The 18545-nt window shown below is 45.1% G+C and overlaps 1 protein-coding gene across 1 annotated transcript in view; it reads left to right on the top strand.

Annotated features, from left to right (window-relative positions):
* LOC112263706 (PH domain leucine-rich repeat-containing protein phosphatase 2) overlaps positions 1-17165 on the top strand; it is a 47001-nt gene extending 29836 nt beyond the window's left edge. The window contains exons 8-19 of the mRNA XM_024440231.2: positions 282-512; positions 2658-2860; positions 2983-3043; positions 4799-4894; positions 5610-5765; positions 8310-8510; positions 8720-8882; positions 10187-10317; positions 10487-10600; positions 11418-11612; positions 12170-12401; positions 12558-17165. Coding sequence (XP_024295999.2) covers positions 282-512; positions 2658-2860; positions 2983-3043; positions 4799-4894; positions 5610-5765; positions 8310-8510; positions 8720-8882; positions 10187-10317; positions 10487-10600; positions 11418-11612; positions 12170-12401; positions 12558-13850 — 3076 coding nt within the window. The 3' untranslated portion in view covers positions 13851-17165. The remainder of the gene's footprint in view (positions 1-281; positions 513-2657; positions 2861-2982; positions 3044-4798; positions 4895-5609; positions 5766-8309; positions 8511-8719; positions 8883-10186; positions 10318-10486; positions 10601-11417; positions 11613-12169; positions 12402-12557) is intronic.
* The last annotated feature ends 1380 nt before the right edge of the window (positions 17166-18545 follow it).

Below are 18545 nucleotides of genomic sequence, written 5' to 3'. Positions count from 1 at the left end.
TGTGTGTGTGTGTGTGTGTGTGTGTGTGTGTGTGTGTGTGTGTGTGTGTGTTAATTGAACCAATGCATTAAGTTCAGCTGTTTGTTGTTATGCAATCAGATTAAATCAAGCTTTAAAATCAGGCCAGTTTTCATGCTCTCAGCTCACATGATGCTTAATATAGAATGATTTCAAATATACAAACACCAACATTTTCACCTCTCATTATGGAATGCCAAATAGTTGTGTATCCTCAGAAAACAGAGATGAAATAAATGTAAATGTCTGTCTCTGTCCCCCAGTCTGCAGACCCTGTCTCTGGATGGGAATCAGTTGAGCTTCCTTCCTGAAGAGCTTGGCGGCCTAGCTCAGCTTAGCAGCCTGGGGCTTTCCTTCAACAACTTCCCCCACATACCTGGTGTGCTGGATAGGCTAAGTGGCATGGACAAGTTAGCCATGGCTGGGAACAGGGTGGAGACCCTGGAGCTGGGGATCCTTGCCAGGATGAGCCACCTCAAGAACATCGACCTGCGGTGAGGAACTCCGTCTCTTTCTTTCTATTCCTATTTCTCACTCACTCTCCCTCTCTCATCCCTCAGTGTATACACTCTACTCATCAGTCACAGCATGCATAATGCAGGATCAATACACAATGGTAATAAGATCTCCCCTGTCAGTAAATCTCACAGAGAGTTGGCAGCAGCGGTTCAATGTATCCCCCCTCAAATGCACCCCACCCCGATGCCTGACCCTGCCTCACCCAGCCATTTTCAAATAAAATGCCTTTCTCATCTCTCTATCCAGCTCTGATGCAGCCATTGATAGTGAGGTTGATCCCCTAAAAACCTGCAGTATCACCCCCTTGATTCCCTGTCACTGTTTTAAAGTTTAGTCGTTATTCATCTCTCTCCTCCCATCTTTCTCCCTCTCTCTTTCTCTGCCTCACCTTGAGAATGAGTTATTGGGTGGAGGGATGGGTTGGATTTATGGGCCAGTTGGGCTCATAAAAGGGAGAGGTACTGCAGAGTGAAATCAGATCAAGGAGACACACAGGGCCAGTCTGGAACTCATCAGCCAGGCAAAGAGGATGGACTACTGCTCTTCTCCACTCCTCACCTGAACTGGCCTCTGGTTTGGAGGAGGAGCACCAATACTTTTTTTCCAGTTGCTGACTATATTCTGTCTTGTCTGTCTGCGGTCAGCATTCTAACCCAGTGTTCTGTTTGTCTGAAACCAGTGCTTTAACATCATGTTGATGTTAATATCTTAATTCTATGTGTATGAGACCTGTGTGTAAATTAAGCAATAAGGCCTGAGGGGGTGTGGTATATGGCCAATATACCATGGCTAAGGGCTGTTCTTAGGCACGACTTGTTGGATACAGCCCTTAGCTGTGGTATATTGGTCATATACCACAAACCCGAGGGGCCTTATTGCTATTATAAACTGGTTACCAATGTAATTAGAGCAGTAAAAATACATGTTTTGTCATACCCGTGGTATACCACTGCTGTCAACCAATAAGCATTCAGGGCTCAAACCACCCAGTTTATAATGCTGTTTATACCATGGCATTGTTGAATACTCATTTCTGATTGGCTTGAAAGACATTTAAGAGTGTGCATTATTTCCCTATAACGCATGGTATATCAGCAGGGTAGAATTCAATGCCTATAGTTCATTCATGTTCTATGTTTGAGCTGCTTTTGAAAGCAAAGTCAAATTGAATACATTATTGGCATTGTTAAATTAACACATTTCTAGCGGTAAATGTGTTAAATTATAGTATTATTATGGTATAAAAGGGATAATCAACTTGGGGCTGTGTGTGTTCTCTGGAAAATGCAACTCCGTGGACGGTCAGTTCCACTACTCTAGCGCTTCGTGTTGGGACACACCTTTCACGTCGTGAATGCATAGCCCCTTGTTCATTTTCCCTTACGTACTGTATGAGGCCCGGGTGTTAATGCTGTGTACTGTATGAGGCCTGGGTGTTAATGCTGTATACTGTATGAGGCCTGGGTGTTAATGCTGTATTCTGTATGAGGCCTGGGTGTTAATGCTGTGTACTGTATGAGGCCTGGGTGTTAATGCTGTGTACTGTATGAGGCCTGGGTGTTAATGCTGTGTACTGTATGAGGCCTGGGTGTTAATGCTGTGTGCTGTATGAGGCCTGGTGTTAATGCTGTGTACTGTATGAGGCCTGGGTGTTAATGCTGTATACTGTATGAGGCCTGGGTGTTAATGCTGTATACTGTATGAGGCCTGGGTGTTAATGCTGTAGTATGAGGCCTGGGTGTTAATGCTGTATACTGTATGAGGCCTGGGTGTTAATGCTGTATACTGTATGAGGCCTGGGTGTTAATGCTGTATACTGTATGAGGCCTGGGTGTTAATGCTGTATACTGTATGAGGCCTGGGTGTTAATGCTGTACTGTATGAGGCCTGAATGCTGTATACCCTGGGTGTTAATGCTGTATACTGTATGAGGCCTGGGTGTTAATGCTGTATACTGTATGAGGCCTGGGTGTTAATGCTGTATACTGTATGAGGCCTGGGTGTTAATGCTGTATACTGTATGAGGCCTGGGTGTTAATGCTGTATACTGTATGAGGCCTGGGTGTTAATGCTGTATACTGTATGAGGCCCTGGTTGTTAATGCTGTGTACTGTAAGCAGGCTGAACGGTCTGCGCTGGGTGAAGAGTGAGGCCCTGGAGGCAGTGAAGCAGGTGACCCAGCTGGACCTGAGGGACAACCACTTGGCCACCCTGGACCTGAGCTCCATCTGCAGCCTGGAAATCCTGCACTGTCAGAGAAACCAGCTGAGGGCGCTAACGCTGAGTGGCTTCACCCTGCGCATGCTCCACGCCAGCAGCAACCGTGAGTGGAGCACCTCCCTCCCTGGCCCTGTCTCTCCAGGCCCTCTACCACTGTTACGGTTACATAATGCATATAGCCATCACTAGCTTGGCTGCTGATCACTGCTTTTCCTCTACCCACAGGCCTGACCACAGTCAACATCTACCCAGTACCCAACCAGCTGACACAGATGGACCTATCACGGTGAGTGCTGTGTGGCCAGGGCCTCATTTTCTCAATCAGTAAGGAAAAGGTGTTATGGTATTGGTATTGGTATTGTTATGGTAATGGTATTAATCCATCAACATTCTTCTCCTCATCATGAACTTGGTATATTGGTACCTTTTTCATATACGGTGCTTTCGGGAAGTTTCCAGACCCCTTCACTTTTCCACATTTGGTTACATTACAGCATTATTCTAAAATTGATTAAATAAAAAATGTTCCTCGTCAATCTACACACAATACCCCATAATGACCAAGCGAAAACGGGTTTTTAGAAATGTTAGCAAATGTATTAAAAATAAAAAACAGATATACCTTATTTACATAAGTATTCAGACCAATTGCTATGAGACTCGAAATTGAGCTCAGGTGCATCCTGTTTTCATTGATCATCCTTGAGATGTTTCTACAACTTGATTGGAGTACATCTGTGGTAAATTCAATTGATTTGACATGATTTGGAAAGGCACACAGCTGTCTATTTCAGGTCCCAAAGTTGTCAGTGAATGTCAGAGCAAAAACCAAGCCATGAGATCGAAAGAATTGTCAATAGAGCTCGGAGACAGGATTGTGTCGAAACATTTCTACTGCATTGAAGGTCCAAAGGACACAGTGGCCTCCATCATTCTGAAATGGAAGAAGTTTGGAACCACCAAGACTCTTCCTAGAGCTGGCTGCCTGGCCAAACTGAGCCACCAGGGGAGAAGGGCCTTGGTCAGGGAGGTGACCAAGAACTTGATGGTCACTCTGACAGAGCTCCAGAGTTCCTCTGTGGAGATGGGAGAAACTTCCAGAAAAACAACCATCTCTGCAGCACTCCACCCATCAGTCCTTTATGGTAGAGTGGCCAGATGGAAGCCACTCCTCAGTAAAAGGCACATGACAGCCCGATTGGAGTTTGCCAAAAGGCACATAAAAGACTCTCAGCCCATGAGATACAAGATTCTCTGGACTGATGACACCAAGATTGAACTCTTTGGCCTGAATGCCAAGCGTCATGTCTGGAGGAAACCTGGCACCATCCCTACAGTGAACCATGGTGATGGCAGCATCATGCTGTGAGGGTGTTTTTTCAGCAGCAGGGACTGGGAGACAAGTCAGGATGATGAATGATCTAAAGTACAGAGAGATCCTTGATGAAAATCTGCTCCAGAGCAATCTGGATCTCAGACTGGGGCGAAGGTTCACCTTCCAACAGGACACCGACCCTAAGCACACAGCCAAGAAAAGGCAGGAGTGGCTTCGGGATAAGTCTCTGACTGTCCTTGAGTGGCCCAGCCAGAGCCCATACTTGAACCCGATCAAACATCTCTGGAGAGACCTGAAAATAGCTGTTCAGCAACGCTCCCCATCTAACCTGACAGAGCTGGAGAAGATCTGCAGAGAAGAATGGGAGAAACTCCCCAAATACAGGTCTCCCATCTCCACAGAGGAACTCTCAAGTCAAGAAGACTTGAGGCTGTAATTGCTGCCAAAAGTGCTTCAGCAAAGTACTGAGTAAAAGGTCTGAATACTTGTAAATGTGATATTACAGTTTTTTGATTTGTCATTATGAGTTATTGTGTGCAAATGGATGAGGGGGGAAAAAAACAATTTAATCTATTTTAGAATAAGGCTGTAATGTAACAATGTAGAAAAAGTCAAGGTCTGAATACTTTCCAAATGCACTGTGTATGTACAGTTGGAGGTAAAAACCTCTGTGACCTCTATGACCTCTATGACCTCTGTGAAAAGGAACCTGCTGGAGTACCTTCCAGACTGGGTGTGTGACAGTAGAAAGGTGGAGGTGCTGGACGTTACACACAACTTCCTGTCTGAACTACCAGCCAGGTTAGTCTCCCTACGAGGACTAGTTCATCCTTCTCAAACTCCTCACTTTCAAAACTAGTTATTCATCTAAAGATGATCAAAACATTCATATGTGTTAAGGTAGATTAAAGGCCGTTACTTACATTGTCCATCATGTTGCTCTATATGTTTAATATGTCCATCTCGTATCATCCGGATTTGGCTTTTAAACGTTCTGAAATTATTATAAGAATGAGCACCATATTAATCTGATTAACATTGGGCATCATTTAGCCAATGTCTGGCCAGAAATAACTGTCCCTAAAACATCAGCAGATGTGTTGACAGTCAGCTGATGAGAGGATTTCATTGCCTGTGTGAAGCCAACGTACGGCTTGTCGTCTTTCTGTCAGCAGACTGTGATCTCAGTATGGTGATGCTGAAGCACTCCGCTCAAAGCAACCATCATTTAACATTACCCTTTAACACAACTATATTTGCATTTGAATCGACCAAAGCCTTCACAAACAAGATAATATTCGGCTCAACGGCGTAGCTGCAGATGAGACCCCTGTGTTATTCTTTCTGGAGTAAATTGTGCTGTGTTGGTAACTTTAGGCTGCCAAGTTGAAAAATACATTGATGGATTTGTTGGGTGTGGAGTTACCTTACCTCAAGATTTCCCCCAGTTTCACAAATGATCAAATTCACAGCAGGAGATGTTCTCTCTCTTTCTTTTTATCTCCCTCGCCACTAGACTGCTCAGCAGCCTGAGTCTGAGGAAGCTGCTGGCTGGGAACAATAGGCTCCAGAGACTGCCTGACCTACTTGACCACATCCCCCTGGAAGTACTCGACCTCCAGCACAACAAGCTAGGCGAGCTCCCAGAGAGCCTCTTCTACAAGGCCTTAAAGTGGGTCAATCCACCTTCCGCTCTCTCTCTTCTCTCTCTCTTTGCACCCACCCTCTCTCCTAGCCTTCTCTTTGGTGCTTGTCCTCTCTCTGCCTCTCCCTCCATTTCTGACAGGTGTTTTGGAGGTTGCAGCTGATGCTCTGTCTCCCCCAGGGCCTGTGACGCTACTGCTGCTGCTCTAACCCCGGAGCCTCTATTCAACCACAACAACCAATTAAAGGACAAAACAGGATCGGGCATATTGAAATGAAACACTGCCCTAGAGTATATCCTCCTTACATCATGCAGTAGAAATACAGTATAAATATTTGATGGGGCTGATGTATCTAGCTTAAAGTGGTTGGCAGTCTGTAAGAGATGTCTTACTTCACATAGACATGTGGTGGCCCTATTTAGCTGCTCCAGTAGAGGTGGACTGACTGGGTCCACTGGGCTTTTATGCCAGGCTCTGGAGGGTATGGCTCAGTGGACCAGTCAGAGAGTTGGACTGTAACGTGAGCCCCCCACCAGCCTGACGCTCTACTGTTTACTGTCTGATAAATCACTGGGCACCCATTAGGCCTGGCCTACTCTACTCTGTCTCCCATGCTGAGACATCGAGCGCCAGTGTGACTGCTGTAAAGTGCCTCATTGGTCAACAACGTTTGTTTCTCAGTGTTTTAAAATAGCCACCACTAGAAGGTGTATTCTTATGGATTTTCTCCCTGTCATCCTTTATCTGAATCTGTTTTGTTAAAGGAAATTTATGGCCAGAGTGTTGGTAACAAGAGCATTTAACTCTCAGGTCATAACAGTTTTAAGAGGAAGTCCTACATTTTACACTGTCTAAATCATCTAATGCTGACTTGATATTACACATTTACATCACTTACAGTTGAAGTCAGACGTTTACATACACTTAGTTTGGAGTCATTAAAACTTGTTTTTCAACCACTCCACAAATGTCTTGTTAACAAACTATAGTTTTGCAAGTTGGTTAGGACATCTACTTTGTGCATGACACAAGTAATTTTTCCAACAATTGTTTACAGACAGATTATTTCACTTATAATTCACTGTATCACAATTCCAGTGGGTCAGAAGTTTACATACACTAAGTTGACTGTGCCTTTAAACGGCTTGGAAAATTCCAGAAAACGATGTCATTGCTTTAGAAGCTTCTGATAGGCTAATTGACATCATTTTAGTCAATTGGAGGTGTACCTGTGGATGTATTTCAAGGCCTACCTTCAAACTTAGTGCCTCTTTGCTTGACATCATGGGAAAATCAAAAGAAATCAGCCAAGACCTCAGAAAAAAATTGTAGACCCCCACAAGTCTGGTTCATCCTCGGGAACAATTTCCAAACGCCTGAAGGTACCACATTCATCTGTACAAACAATAATACGCAAGTATAAACACCATGGGACCACGCAGTCGTCATACCGCTCAGGAAGGAGACGCGTTCTGTCTCCTGGAGATGAATGTACAAGTGCAAGAACAACAGCAAAGGACCTTGTGAAGATGCTGGAGGAAACAGGTACAAAAGTATCAATATCCACAGTAAAACGAGTCCTATATCGACATAACCTGAAAGGCCGCTCAGCAAGGAAGAAGCCAGTGTTCCAAAACCGCCATAAAAAAGCCAGACTACGGTTTGCAACTGCACATAGGGACCAAGATTGTACTTTTTGGAGAAATGTCCTCTGGTCTGATGAAACAAAAATAGAACTGTTTGGCCATAATGACCATCGTTATGTTAGGAGGATAAAGGGTGAGGCTTGCAAGCCGGCGAACACCATCTCAACCGTGAATCACGGGGGAGGCAGCATCATGTTGTGGGGGTGCTTTGCTGCAGGAGGGACTGGTGCACTTCACAAAATAGATGGCCGCATGAGGAAGGAAAATTATGTGGATATATTGAAGCAACATGTCAAGAAGTTAATGCTTGATCGCAAATGGGTCTTCCAAATGGACAATGACCCCAAGCAGACTTCCAAAATTGTGGCAAAATGGCTTAAGGATAACAAAGTCAATATTATTGGAGTGGCCATCACAAAGCCTTGACCTCAATCCTGTAGAAAATTTGTGGGCAGAACTGAAAAAGCGTGTGCAAGCAAGGAGGCCTACAAACCTGACTCAGTTACACCAGCTCTGTCAGGAGGAATGGGCAGAGATTCACCCAACTTATTGTGGGGAGCTTGTGGAAGGCTACCTGAAACGTTTGACCCAAATTAAACAATTTAAAGGCAATGCTACCAAATGCTTATTGAGTGTATGTAACTTCTGACCCACTGGGAATGTGATGAAAGAAATAAAAGCTGAAATAAATCATTCTCACTACTATTATTCTGACATTTCACCATTCTTAAAATAAAGTTGTGATCATAACTGACCTAAGACAAGGAATTTGTACTTGGATTAAATGTCAGGAATGGTGAAAAACTGAGTTTAAATGTATTTGGCTAAGGTGTATGTAAACTTCCGACTTCAACTGTATATCACTGGCAATTAATCCTGGGTTCTTTCCTATTTACATACAACGCTCTCTGATCCTCCTCCTAGCCTAAAGTACCTGAACGTGTCAGCTAATGCCCTGGAGACAATTCCCCCCAGCAGCCAATCAGAGGAGAGTCTCAGCACCCTCCAGGAACTGTACCTGACGGGGAACAAACTGAATGAGAACTGCGCTGCTCTGCTTGTGGGACACCAGAACCTCAGAGTCCTGCACATGGCCTACAACCAGTTGCTCTCTTTCCCTGCCAGGTAACCAGCTCCACACCCAGTTATACTGCTTTCCTACTGTACCTATGAAATGCCTCCAATCAGTGGACGTATTCTACACTACTTTAGAGATTGCGTCTCTAGACATAAAATGTTTTCTATTGCTCCTAATATACTGTAGCTATTCTTTAGATCTGATATGAGCCATTGTTCTGTGGTGGAGACGTCTCTATACTGCTCTGTGTGTGCAGTAAACTGAGTAAACTAGAGCTGCTGGAGGAGCTGAATCTGAGTGGCAACAAGCTGAAGACCATCCCCTCCACTGTATCCAGCTGTAAGAGGCTACACACCCTCATAGCACACTCCAACCACATCAGTGTGTTCCCCGAGATCCTCAACCTGCCAGAGATCAAGGTCAGTTTCACTCATATCTGTTTATATTAGGGCTGTCCCCGACTAAACAAAATCTTGGTTGACCGAGAGTCGTCCTGTTCTTTCGACCAATCGATTGGTTGAAATATTGAAACTTATTTTTCCATATATAGACAGACACACCCTAATAAAAATCAACCATATGCACTGAGCTTGTCTGATGCTTTAAGCCACTGTTTGATTAAATAATTAAGATGACTCAAGAAAGAGCCCGATGGGCACATTGTGTTAAAAAATGAAAAATGATAGCGAGTGCCTGTGTGACTGGTGTACGTTGTCTCGCTCTCCTCCCTGCTGCAGCGAAAAGTCACCACAGCAAGTGTTTATTGCACTGTCCGTGCTGAAGCAGCAACGTCATTTCAGCCATTACCTGTTTCTGACTGAAGTTATGTTACTGAAATACGTCATTTGTTTAAGATAACATTCCCTATTCCCTCAACCTTTGCTCTCTTTACTTGAACCATGTATTCGTCACATGCACGTGGCCAATAGGGCCTGACCTATAACCTATCATAATCACATCAATAAATTGGTTATAACAAATTTCGAATACAGTAACACATGACAGCAAAATGCATGTGGAAGATGTGAAAAATAAACTCAAAACAGGTGAATGTTTACTGGTTTTGTGCCAAACAGTTGCTGTTAGATTATAATATTATCATTTGAAATAGTGTAAAAAAAACACTAAATATGTGTACCAAGGTCTGTTCTAATGAAAATAAATAAATAAATATATATATATATAAAGTCTTTATTACAGCAGACTAAAAACAGTTGCATGCATTTGTGAATTGCAGTTTATTTATCGTTGAGGCTAATTATTCACAGCGACATTTTTAAAAATCGTATCAGGCAATGACCTGTCTTATTTCTGAGAAAGTGCATTTGTTATAAAATAATACTAGACTTACTAGTGTTGCATTATTTTTTACATAATATAACCACATACAATTTCAGTATCTCACGTCTTAGAGTGATGGACTGTGCCCTCCCCGTGGTATCTGCAATGGATTAGTCCGCTGAGACAGGCACGAATCAGACAGGTTTCTTGTGCACTGCTCGACTAAAGAAATCTCGGTCAACCAACAGGCTATCGACCAAACAATCAACCAGTCGACTAAATGGGGTCAGCCCTAGTTTGTGTTTTGTTTATGCATATGTCTTTTAGATGTGTATATGTCTTTATTACAATGTTATAATGTATAACAGTGTGTGTGTGTTATCTTCTCCCTCCACTGTGTGTGTGTGTGTGTGTGTGTGTGTGTGTGTGTGTGTGTGTGTAGCTTGTGGACTTGAGCTGTAATGAGCTGACTGAGATCCTACTGCCAGACTCTCTAACGGCCACCCTGCACGAACTGGACCTGACTGGCAACAGCAGCCTCTTGCTGGAGCACAAAACACTCAACCTGTTCAGGTGACACACAGAGACTACAGTGTCACGCCGCACAACAAAGTATCAGGCCGCTGGTGTACTTGGATAAGCTATGCGATAAATTCTATTCTTGTGCTACAGCGTGAATTATGGTTCAGCCCAGTGCATGGTGCGGTAATGCCCCCATCTCTTTGTCTCTCTCTCTCCTCAGTCACATCACCACCCTGAAGCTGGACCAGAAGCCAGCCATGGCCACCGGGGACTCCCTGGGCTCCTCCACCCTGTGGAACCACGGCTACTCTGAGATGAGCGGGCAGAGGAACAAGTGAGCCGAAGGGAGGGAGGGAGGAGGGCTGAGGGAAAGAGAGAGAGAGAGTTACTTTGAGACAGTGAGTGAGCGTGTATGTGAGGGAAGCCCTAATTTATAACAATCTGATGAGAGGGTATAAATGGGATTATGAGATCACGTGTGGTTTTAGCGAGTGCCTTTAAGGAGCATTTCCTCTTTCAGGGAATCGCTGTGAGCAGCACTACATTAAATGGTCTGAGAAGAGGATGTGCTTCTCATAGTCCATATCAGCCCGCTTCTTTTCTGCTCTGCCTCTTGGCTGGCATCCTATTTTAAACCCTACCCGGGGCTATCATATGCATCTATGGAGGAGTTACTTAGTTATCTAACTGTACAGCCCCAGCACAGCTTCCACTGCCTGGGTGAACGTCTGTTGGGCCTGGCATCTAGGCCCCTGGGCAGTGGATCTTGTTTAATAGTAGGGAAGGCGGGGAAGCCTAATACTTCCTGTGGATACAACGGGTATAAAGCGGTGTCCCCTGCATCATTGATGGGGGCCCAGTTTGCCTGGCTCGTGTCCTAACAGGGCCTCACAGGGTCATGACCACCACAGTGTCACAGGGGGCCATGCCTGGATGAGCCCCTGCTGCCTCTGTAGGAATAGGGCTCTGTCTCAATGTGTTCAAGTATGGATGAGTTATTCCTGTTTGGCTTGAATTTGAGGAAGATTCTAAGCTTATGAGCAAGATTGTATAATGGGATTTACACACAGAAAATGTAAACACATTTTGTTTCCACTTTTTGTGTTAATCTTATATCAATACTAACAGTATTTTCTCTTCCTTGGGGACAGATTGTGTGTGTCTGTGCTGGCAGTGGACCGCTTTGGGGATAGTGTTGAGGCGACCTATGGCGTCTTCGACGGAGACCGCAATGAGGAAGTTCCTCGTCTGTTGCAGTGCACCATGGGAGATGTGCTGTCGGAGGAGCTGCTGCATTCCAGTGTGGACAGTGTGTACATGAGCAACACCTTCCTCACCTCACACAGGTATGAGCATCATGCATACACAGACACACACCCATTCTGCTTGTATTACTGTAATACAAGCAAAATGTAGGCACATTTCAGTATCCTATGAATCAGGGGCGTGACTTTGGTTTTAGAAGTGGGGTAGACATCATCATTATTATTATTTATTTTTTATCCAGATAAACACTCCAAACAACCTACCCCACCGATCTGAGATGTCCGCATGGTCCTAAAGCACACCATTGCCTCGTTTTGTATCACATTCCAATTATAAAACTGGGGGGTACAAAAATGCAACTTCAGAATGTGGGTAGGACATGTTCCCTCCCTCGCCCCCACTGAAAGTTGCGCCCCTGCTATGAATTACTGTTACCCTTTAAGGAAGACAAACCTACAATTGTACTATTCCGTGTTCATTTACATTTGATTAATTCACAACTGCATTAGCTAGGAACTAACATATGCAAATAACAACATAATGAATATTCATAATGGTCTACTTTTAATGTTTAACAAAGAAGCTAGCTAATTGCAGGGCATGTGCTGATAGTTGCATTCTGTGATGTATGATGCAGGAAACTGGGCATGGCTGGTCAGAAGCTGGGTGCATCTGCCCTGCTCTGCTACATCCACCACGAGCCGTCGGAGCTGGGCAGCTACTTCAGCCTGACGGTGGCCAACGTGGGCAGCTGCCAGGCGGTGCTGTGTCGAGATGGCCAGCCCCTGCCCCTCTCCAAGGTCTTCAGCCTGGAGCAGAGCACCGAAGAGATGGACAGGGTCAAACTCAGCAAGGCGATCATCACTGAGGTACTGTGGGGAGTCAGGCGTGTGTGAATGCACGTTTTTGTGAGGGCCTTTGTGTTCATAAAGATCTACTTGTTAGTTAACATTTGATGTGATGCCTTATGCTCCGAGGTATTCAAAGTGCAGAGCTGAGTCCCCTCCTGTGTTATTGTGTTGTAGGATAACAAAGTGAGTGGAGTGACATGCTGCTCTCGCCTGCTGGGATGCACTTATCTGTCTCCCTGGGTGCTGCCCAAGCCCTGGGTGTGCACTGAGCCCCTGTGTTCCCAAGATGAGTTCTTGATCCTGGGGAACCGGGCGCTGTTTGAGAGGGTGTCCTACCAGGAGGCTGTGTGCACCGTGCAGGCCGTGAGGGACCCCCGCGCAGCTGCCAAGAAGCTCTGCACGCTGGCCCAGAGCTACGGCTGCCGGGACAATGTGGGGGCGGTGGTGGTGTCCCTGCACATCGGGGAGGACAGCTGTACCTGTGAGCCCCCTCACGCCAGTACTGGTACTGAACCCCGGGGACTCCCTCCAACACCCCTCCCCGTCACTGCTCCCCCAGGGGACCCGGCCACGCCCTCCTCCAGCAGTGGCATCACTTCAGAGTTCAACAGCGAGACTTCGGCCTCAGAGGTGGGGAGTGAGGCGGGCTCCACAGCCTCTGACGAGCACCCCTCCACTGGCCCCACGGCCCGACCTGAGAGGCGCTGTAGTCTCCACCCTGCAGCCACGCTCTGTGCCCCCGCGGGACCCGGCTCAGCTGGGGTAGGGTGGCCCCCCCCTGTCCTGTTCCAGCGCCAGCCCTCCTGTGCCGCCTTCTCCAGTAACCAGTCTGACAACGGGCTGGACAGTGATGACGAGGCTCCACTAGAGGGGGTCATCTCCAACGGGAGCAAGCTGGAGGTGGAGGTGGACATCCACTGCTGTGCTTTCCAGATCCGTTCTGGGCCAGCCGCGAGCCCAAAGGACCACAACCTGGACAAGACACGCTCAGACTACCCCAACGGAAAGATGCGTCGTCAGAACAGCGTGGTGGTGTCAGCCACTAATGGCTGCCTGCTGGCTGTGTGTGGCAGAGAGATCTCCGACCTAAAGAAGTCCCCCTCCACCTCCAGCCTCTTTGGGAAGAAGCTTTCCAACGGCTCCGTGGTGGCCCCGGAAGATAGCCACAACCTCATCGAGGTAGCCCTGGAGGCCCCTAAGAAGAAGTCGGGTTACTTCACTGCCCCTGCGCAGCAGGACCCCGAGGACCAGCTGGTAGTGCCTCCCAGTCTAGAGCAGGATGTTAGGGAACAGCTGAGGGGCCAGAGCCCTATGGTCCCAGGACCTCCACCCCCTTTCACACCCCCCTCCATCAGAGACACTGTGTGGGACCACCCCCACCCCCCTGCTCCCATGCTGCCCCAGCGGGACCTCGCCACTAACCCTATCCCTGCCCTACAGCAGGAAGTCTATGATACTGCCCTCTAGAGGGGGCCAGAGCACAGTGCCACCCTGTGGTAGTCCTGTGACAGTGCCATACCAGGGGGGGCAGAGGAGGTCTCTCTGGCACAGGTGGGATATTCCAGTTCAAGTTTCCATTCAGCTCTGTCATGAAGACCAGATGGACATGTGGGGCCTTAACTGTTCACACATGAATGCGTTACGTCACGTTAGACGTAGAGAGGTGCTTAGCTAACTGTCTGATGAACCTGGTGGAACTGTCTGAGTATCAGAGCTGAACAGGCACTGAAGTCACCAACCATGAAAATAGGTTGTGAAAAGAAGGGGGCCACCGGAGGACAAATACCCCAGCCTGAACTAGAATACCTCATGCGTTTTAGACTGCAGAACTTGTTTGCAACATTTCCCTTTACTTGGAAGGAAGGTCAAATAGTGAAATGGTAGAATAATCCATTTGAGTGTGTTATCATTCCATTGCTGGGGGCTGCAGGGGCTCCTAGATCCCAGGGACAAGTCCTGTGACCAAAAGGTGAAAAAGTGCCTACTGTAGATGACTCAGCCCCAGATGTCCCTGCCTCCCTGCCTGTGTGTGTATGGAGGGGGGAGGGGACACACATCAGTATTAACCCTGGAATAGGACATCACTGTGTGACAGCGTCCTCCAGGGGCCACCAATGGTACAGCCACTTCTCGCGCTCGCGCTCTCTCTTTCTGTCTGTCTGTATATATATCCTACTTTATCTCCCTCTCTAACCTGTTGACTGCACAATAGCTGGCAGGACTGGAAACTGGGCTGACTGGCCTTACTCTGTGGCACAAGGATTCAGACTGTGTATGCTAGAGGCAGGTAGGAACATAACAGCAAGCGATAAAAAAAACGAATCTAATTTTTATTTACTAAAAAAACTAAGAAGTGACCCTTTCTATCAACACCATAATCCTCTATATGGGAAATACAGTTAGTATCTATATACACATTTAGTCTGAGCAGTGTAGTGCAGAACCACATAGTGGTGTAATCACAAGGCCAGCTTGGCCTAGTCCCAGCATCAGGATGCGTATCCATTTGGAAACCATTGAAGCCTTGCTGGGAGGAATAATACAGAAAATAACATTCAAAAATAGCATCAAGCTCTCATAAAAAGGCAAACGCAAAATAACAGTGCATTGCTCACCTGTACAGAACCAATATGGCATACCGCTTCAAAACCATTATTGTAACACTGTGTCCGTGACAGTGCATGGTCAGCAAATTTTAACAGAAAAAGTCATTATATTAATTATGTTTTATGGGCAACATGAGTGGTGACAATGAAGACGAAACAATTGTTCACGGTGTTCATATCTCAAAGACGCTACAATGCCAGATACTGTACAGTAATCATTACAAGTGATGGGTGAAAAAACATGTTCTTCGCATTATTCGAGTGCCATCATTTAAGGAGTCCAGATACTGTGAGGTGTGTAGCCCCTTTTTCTTTAGTTTTTCTAGTTTCATGCTTGTTGTACCCAGGAAATTGTGCAAAATCTCTCCAGTGACCAACATATCAAAAGTGTTTCTTAAGGTTTGAGAATCATTCTGTTCCCTTCATTCCATTAGCTTCACAGTCAACTGAACAAAATATCCATGAGTAGTGTACTAAAATGAGGATGTAACATGGTATATTATTTTACATGTATATGAAAAGTATGCATGTTGTGAAAGTCTATTTTAATCATGCAGTTTGCATAATTCCTTTGGAGCCTGTAGATATAGCTGGCTGATGCTCTTCATTTTAAGTCAGTGACCGGCGAGAGAAAGAGTAAAAATAATTGAAATAATTAGATATTTCATTCTCATAGATCTAGTGACAGATTCAATAAGGGTTTGTGGGACATCTGGTGATGATAACTTTGAATTGCCTCAAATGTTAGTTCTATATCAGTGAATATCACCAGTGTACTCTACCACCGCTACCACCTACTGTATAACAGATTCAGAACAAGCACAGTGTGTTTTTGTTGGCAGGACAGAAAAGCTCATTGTTGTCTTGGCGACAATAAGGGCTGGTTTGAGTAAGAGGGGTGGTGTGAAGCTCACATGAGTGGCAACACCAAACCATTTCAACAGGTGGGTGGATGACTGGATGGGGTATTGTGAAGGAACAACGTTTCAAGAGGTATGTAAGGACACCTGACCTAATGCTGAGGAGGATGTTCTCTTACTCTTCTTTCACAGTGTGGAGACAAGCCTTTGTCTGTTCCATATGTTTCTAAGCTGTCAGAGGACCCTTGGTTAATACCATCCAACCAATGAGGAAAACGGGTTTATCAGATTACGTTTGTGGAATTTTAGCAAAAATGAGCAAAGCACTTTTGTGTCCCGAGAAGAGTGAAAAAACTCAAGTATTGAGTGTAAGCCATTCGTTTTGCATCAGAATTTGAGTTCAGACTTTATTTGGGGCATTTGCTAATGGTTTTAGTGTTGCTAAGGTATGGAGTGGCCCTGACTTTTATCTAGCACAGACATTGTGAAATATGTCCGTCATGGACATTACTTTGAATAAAGGCATCTGCATAATATGGGTCAGTTGACTGTGAATATGACATTTCTATAAAGTTGCACTTGTGCTCCAGCAATGTTAGAGGATAGTATACCACTAATTGACTCATCATTGATATATCAAAGCTGCAGACCAAAATCTTTCACCCTTCCCCTTTGTGCCAAACTGCCTAACCCTAACCCATTTTAGAGAGGACAACTTTCTGACTTAGTAAGAGAGGGCTTGTGGTCTGACAAGAGAATGACTGGGATGTGTTCCTAGATGCCACTGTGAGAAGGCTAGTGGCATGGTTGTAATACTTACCATAGCTGGTTAGCTAGCTACAACCCACTCTATGCTTGTTCATAGCCTTAATGCAGCGCTGCCATTCCTAATGATGATGGTGACTGTCTTTTTCTGTTGGTTTTATTTCCTTTAGCGGAGCTGGTTTTGCCCTTTGACCTTACGTGGCAAGGTCAGGAGCATATAACACGGCAATATTTTGCATTATTTTCTCCAAATTGCAGAGGGAGCAATGTAATGTTTCAAGCCAGTAGAATTGGATTGGGACCAGAGGGGTGGATTCTAAAGGTTTCGTAGAATCGGCAGTATTTTAGATGCTCAAAAACCTCACAGCGGCTTCGAAATGGCTATTTACTTCATCCTTAACGTTCAAGACTGGATTGATTGGTGAATTTGCCTTTCTAAAGCCTGCTTGCTTATAATATGAGATGTATTATATACAATTGAAGTTGGAAGTTTACATCTTAGTTAGGTCAGTTAGGATCACCACTTTATTTTAAGAATGTGAAATGTCAGAATAATAGTAGAGAATGATTTATTTAAACTTTTATTTCTTTCATCACATTCCCAGTGGTTCAGAAGTTTGCATACACTCAATTAGTATTTGGTAACATTGCCTTTAAATTGTTTAATTTGGGTCAAACGTTTCAGGTAGCCTTCCACAACCTTCCCTCAATAAGTTGGGTAAATTTTGGCCCATTCCTCCTGACAGAGCTGGTGTAACTGAGTCAGGTTTGTAGGCCTCCATGTTCCCACACGCTTTTTCAGTTCTGCCCACAAATGTTCTATGGGATTGAGGTCAGGGCTTTGTGGTGGCCTATTTTGTGAAGTGCACCAGTCTCTCCTGCAGCAAAGCACTCCCACAATATGATGCTGTCACCCCCGTGTTTCACGGTTGAGATGGTGTTCTTCGGTTTGCAAGCCTCTACCTTTTTCCTCCAAACATAACGATGGTCATTATGGCCAAGCAGTTCTATTTTTGTTTCATCAGACCATAGGACATTTCTCCAAAAAGTCCGATCTTTGTCCCCATGTGCAGTTGCAAACCGTAGTCTGACTTTTTTATGGCGGTTTTGGAGCAGTGGCTCCTTCCTTGCTGAGCGGCCTTTCAGGTTATGTTGATATAGGACTCGTTTAACTGTGGATATAGATACTTTTGTACCCATTTCCTCCAGCATCTTCACAAGGTCCTTTGCTGTTGTTCTGGGATTGATTCGCACCAAAGTATGTTCATCTCTAGGAGACAGAACACGTCTCCTCCCTGAGTGGTATGACGGCTGTGTGGTCCCATGGTGTTTATACTTGCGTACTATTGTTCGTACAGATGTACGTGGTACCTTCAGGCATTTGGAAATTGCTCCCAAGGATGAACCAGACTTGTGGAGGTCTACAGTTTTTTTTCTGAGGTCTTGGCTGATTTCTTTTGATTTCCCATGATGTCAAGCAAAGAGGCAATGAGTTTGAAAGTAGGCTTTGAAATACATCCATGGGTACACCTCCAATTGACTGAAATTATGTCAATTAGCCTATCAGGAGCTTCTGAAGCCATGACATCATTTTCTGGAATTGTCCTAGCTGTTTAAAGGCACAATCAACTTAGTATATGTAAACTTCTGACCCACTGGAACTGTGATACAGTGAATTATAAGTGAAATAATATGTCTGTAAACAATTGTTGGAAAAAATGACTTGTGTCATGCACAAAGTAGATCCTAACCGACTTTCCAAAACTATAGTTTGTTAACAAGAAATTTGTGGAGTGGTTGAAAAACTAGTTTTAATGACTTCAACCTAAGTGTATGTAAACTTCTGACTTCAACTGTAAGTTTTATTCACTTATTTTGTTCCAACTTCGTACAACATCTGCTCTTCAAAGGATCAAATACTGTTAAAAGCA

Source organism: Oncorhynchus tshawytscha, linkage group LG12 (assembly GCF_018296145.1).
Source record: "Oncorhynchus tshawytscha isolate Ot180627B linkage group LG12, Otsh_v2.0, whole genome shotgun sequence".
NCBI classification, from domain to species: Eukaryota; Metazoa; Chordata; class Actinopteri; order Salmoniformes; family Salmonidae; genus Oncorhynchus; species Oncorhynchus tshawytscha.
Note: the sequence above shows the minus strand (reverse complement) of the source record. Positions and strands in the feature narration are given on the sequence as shown.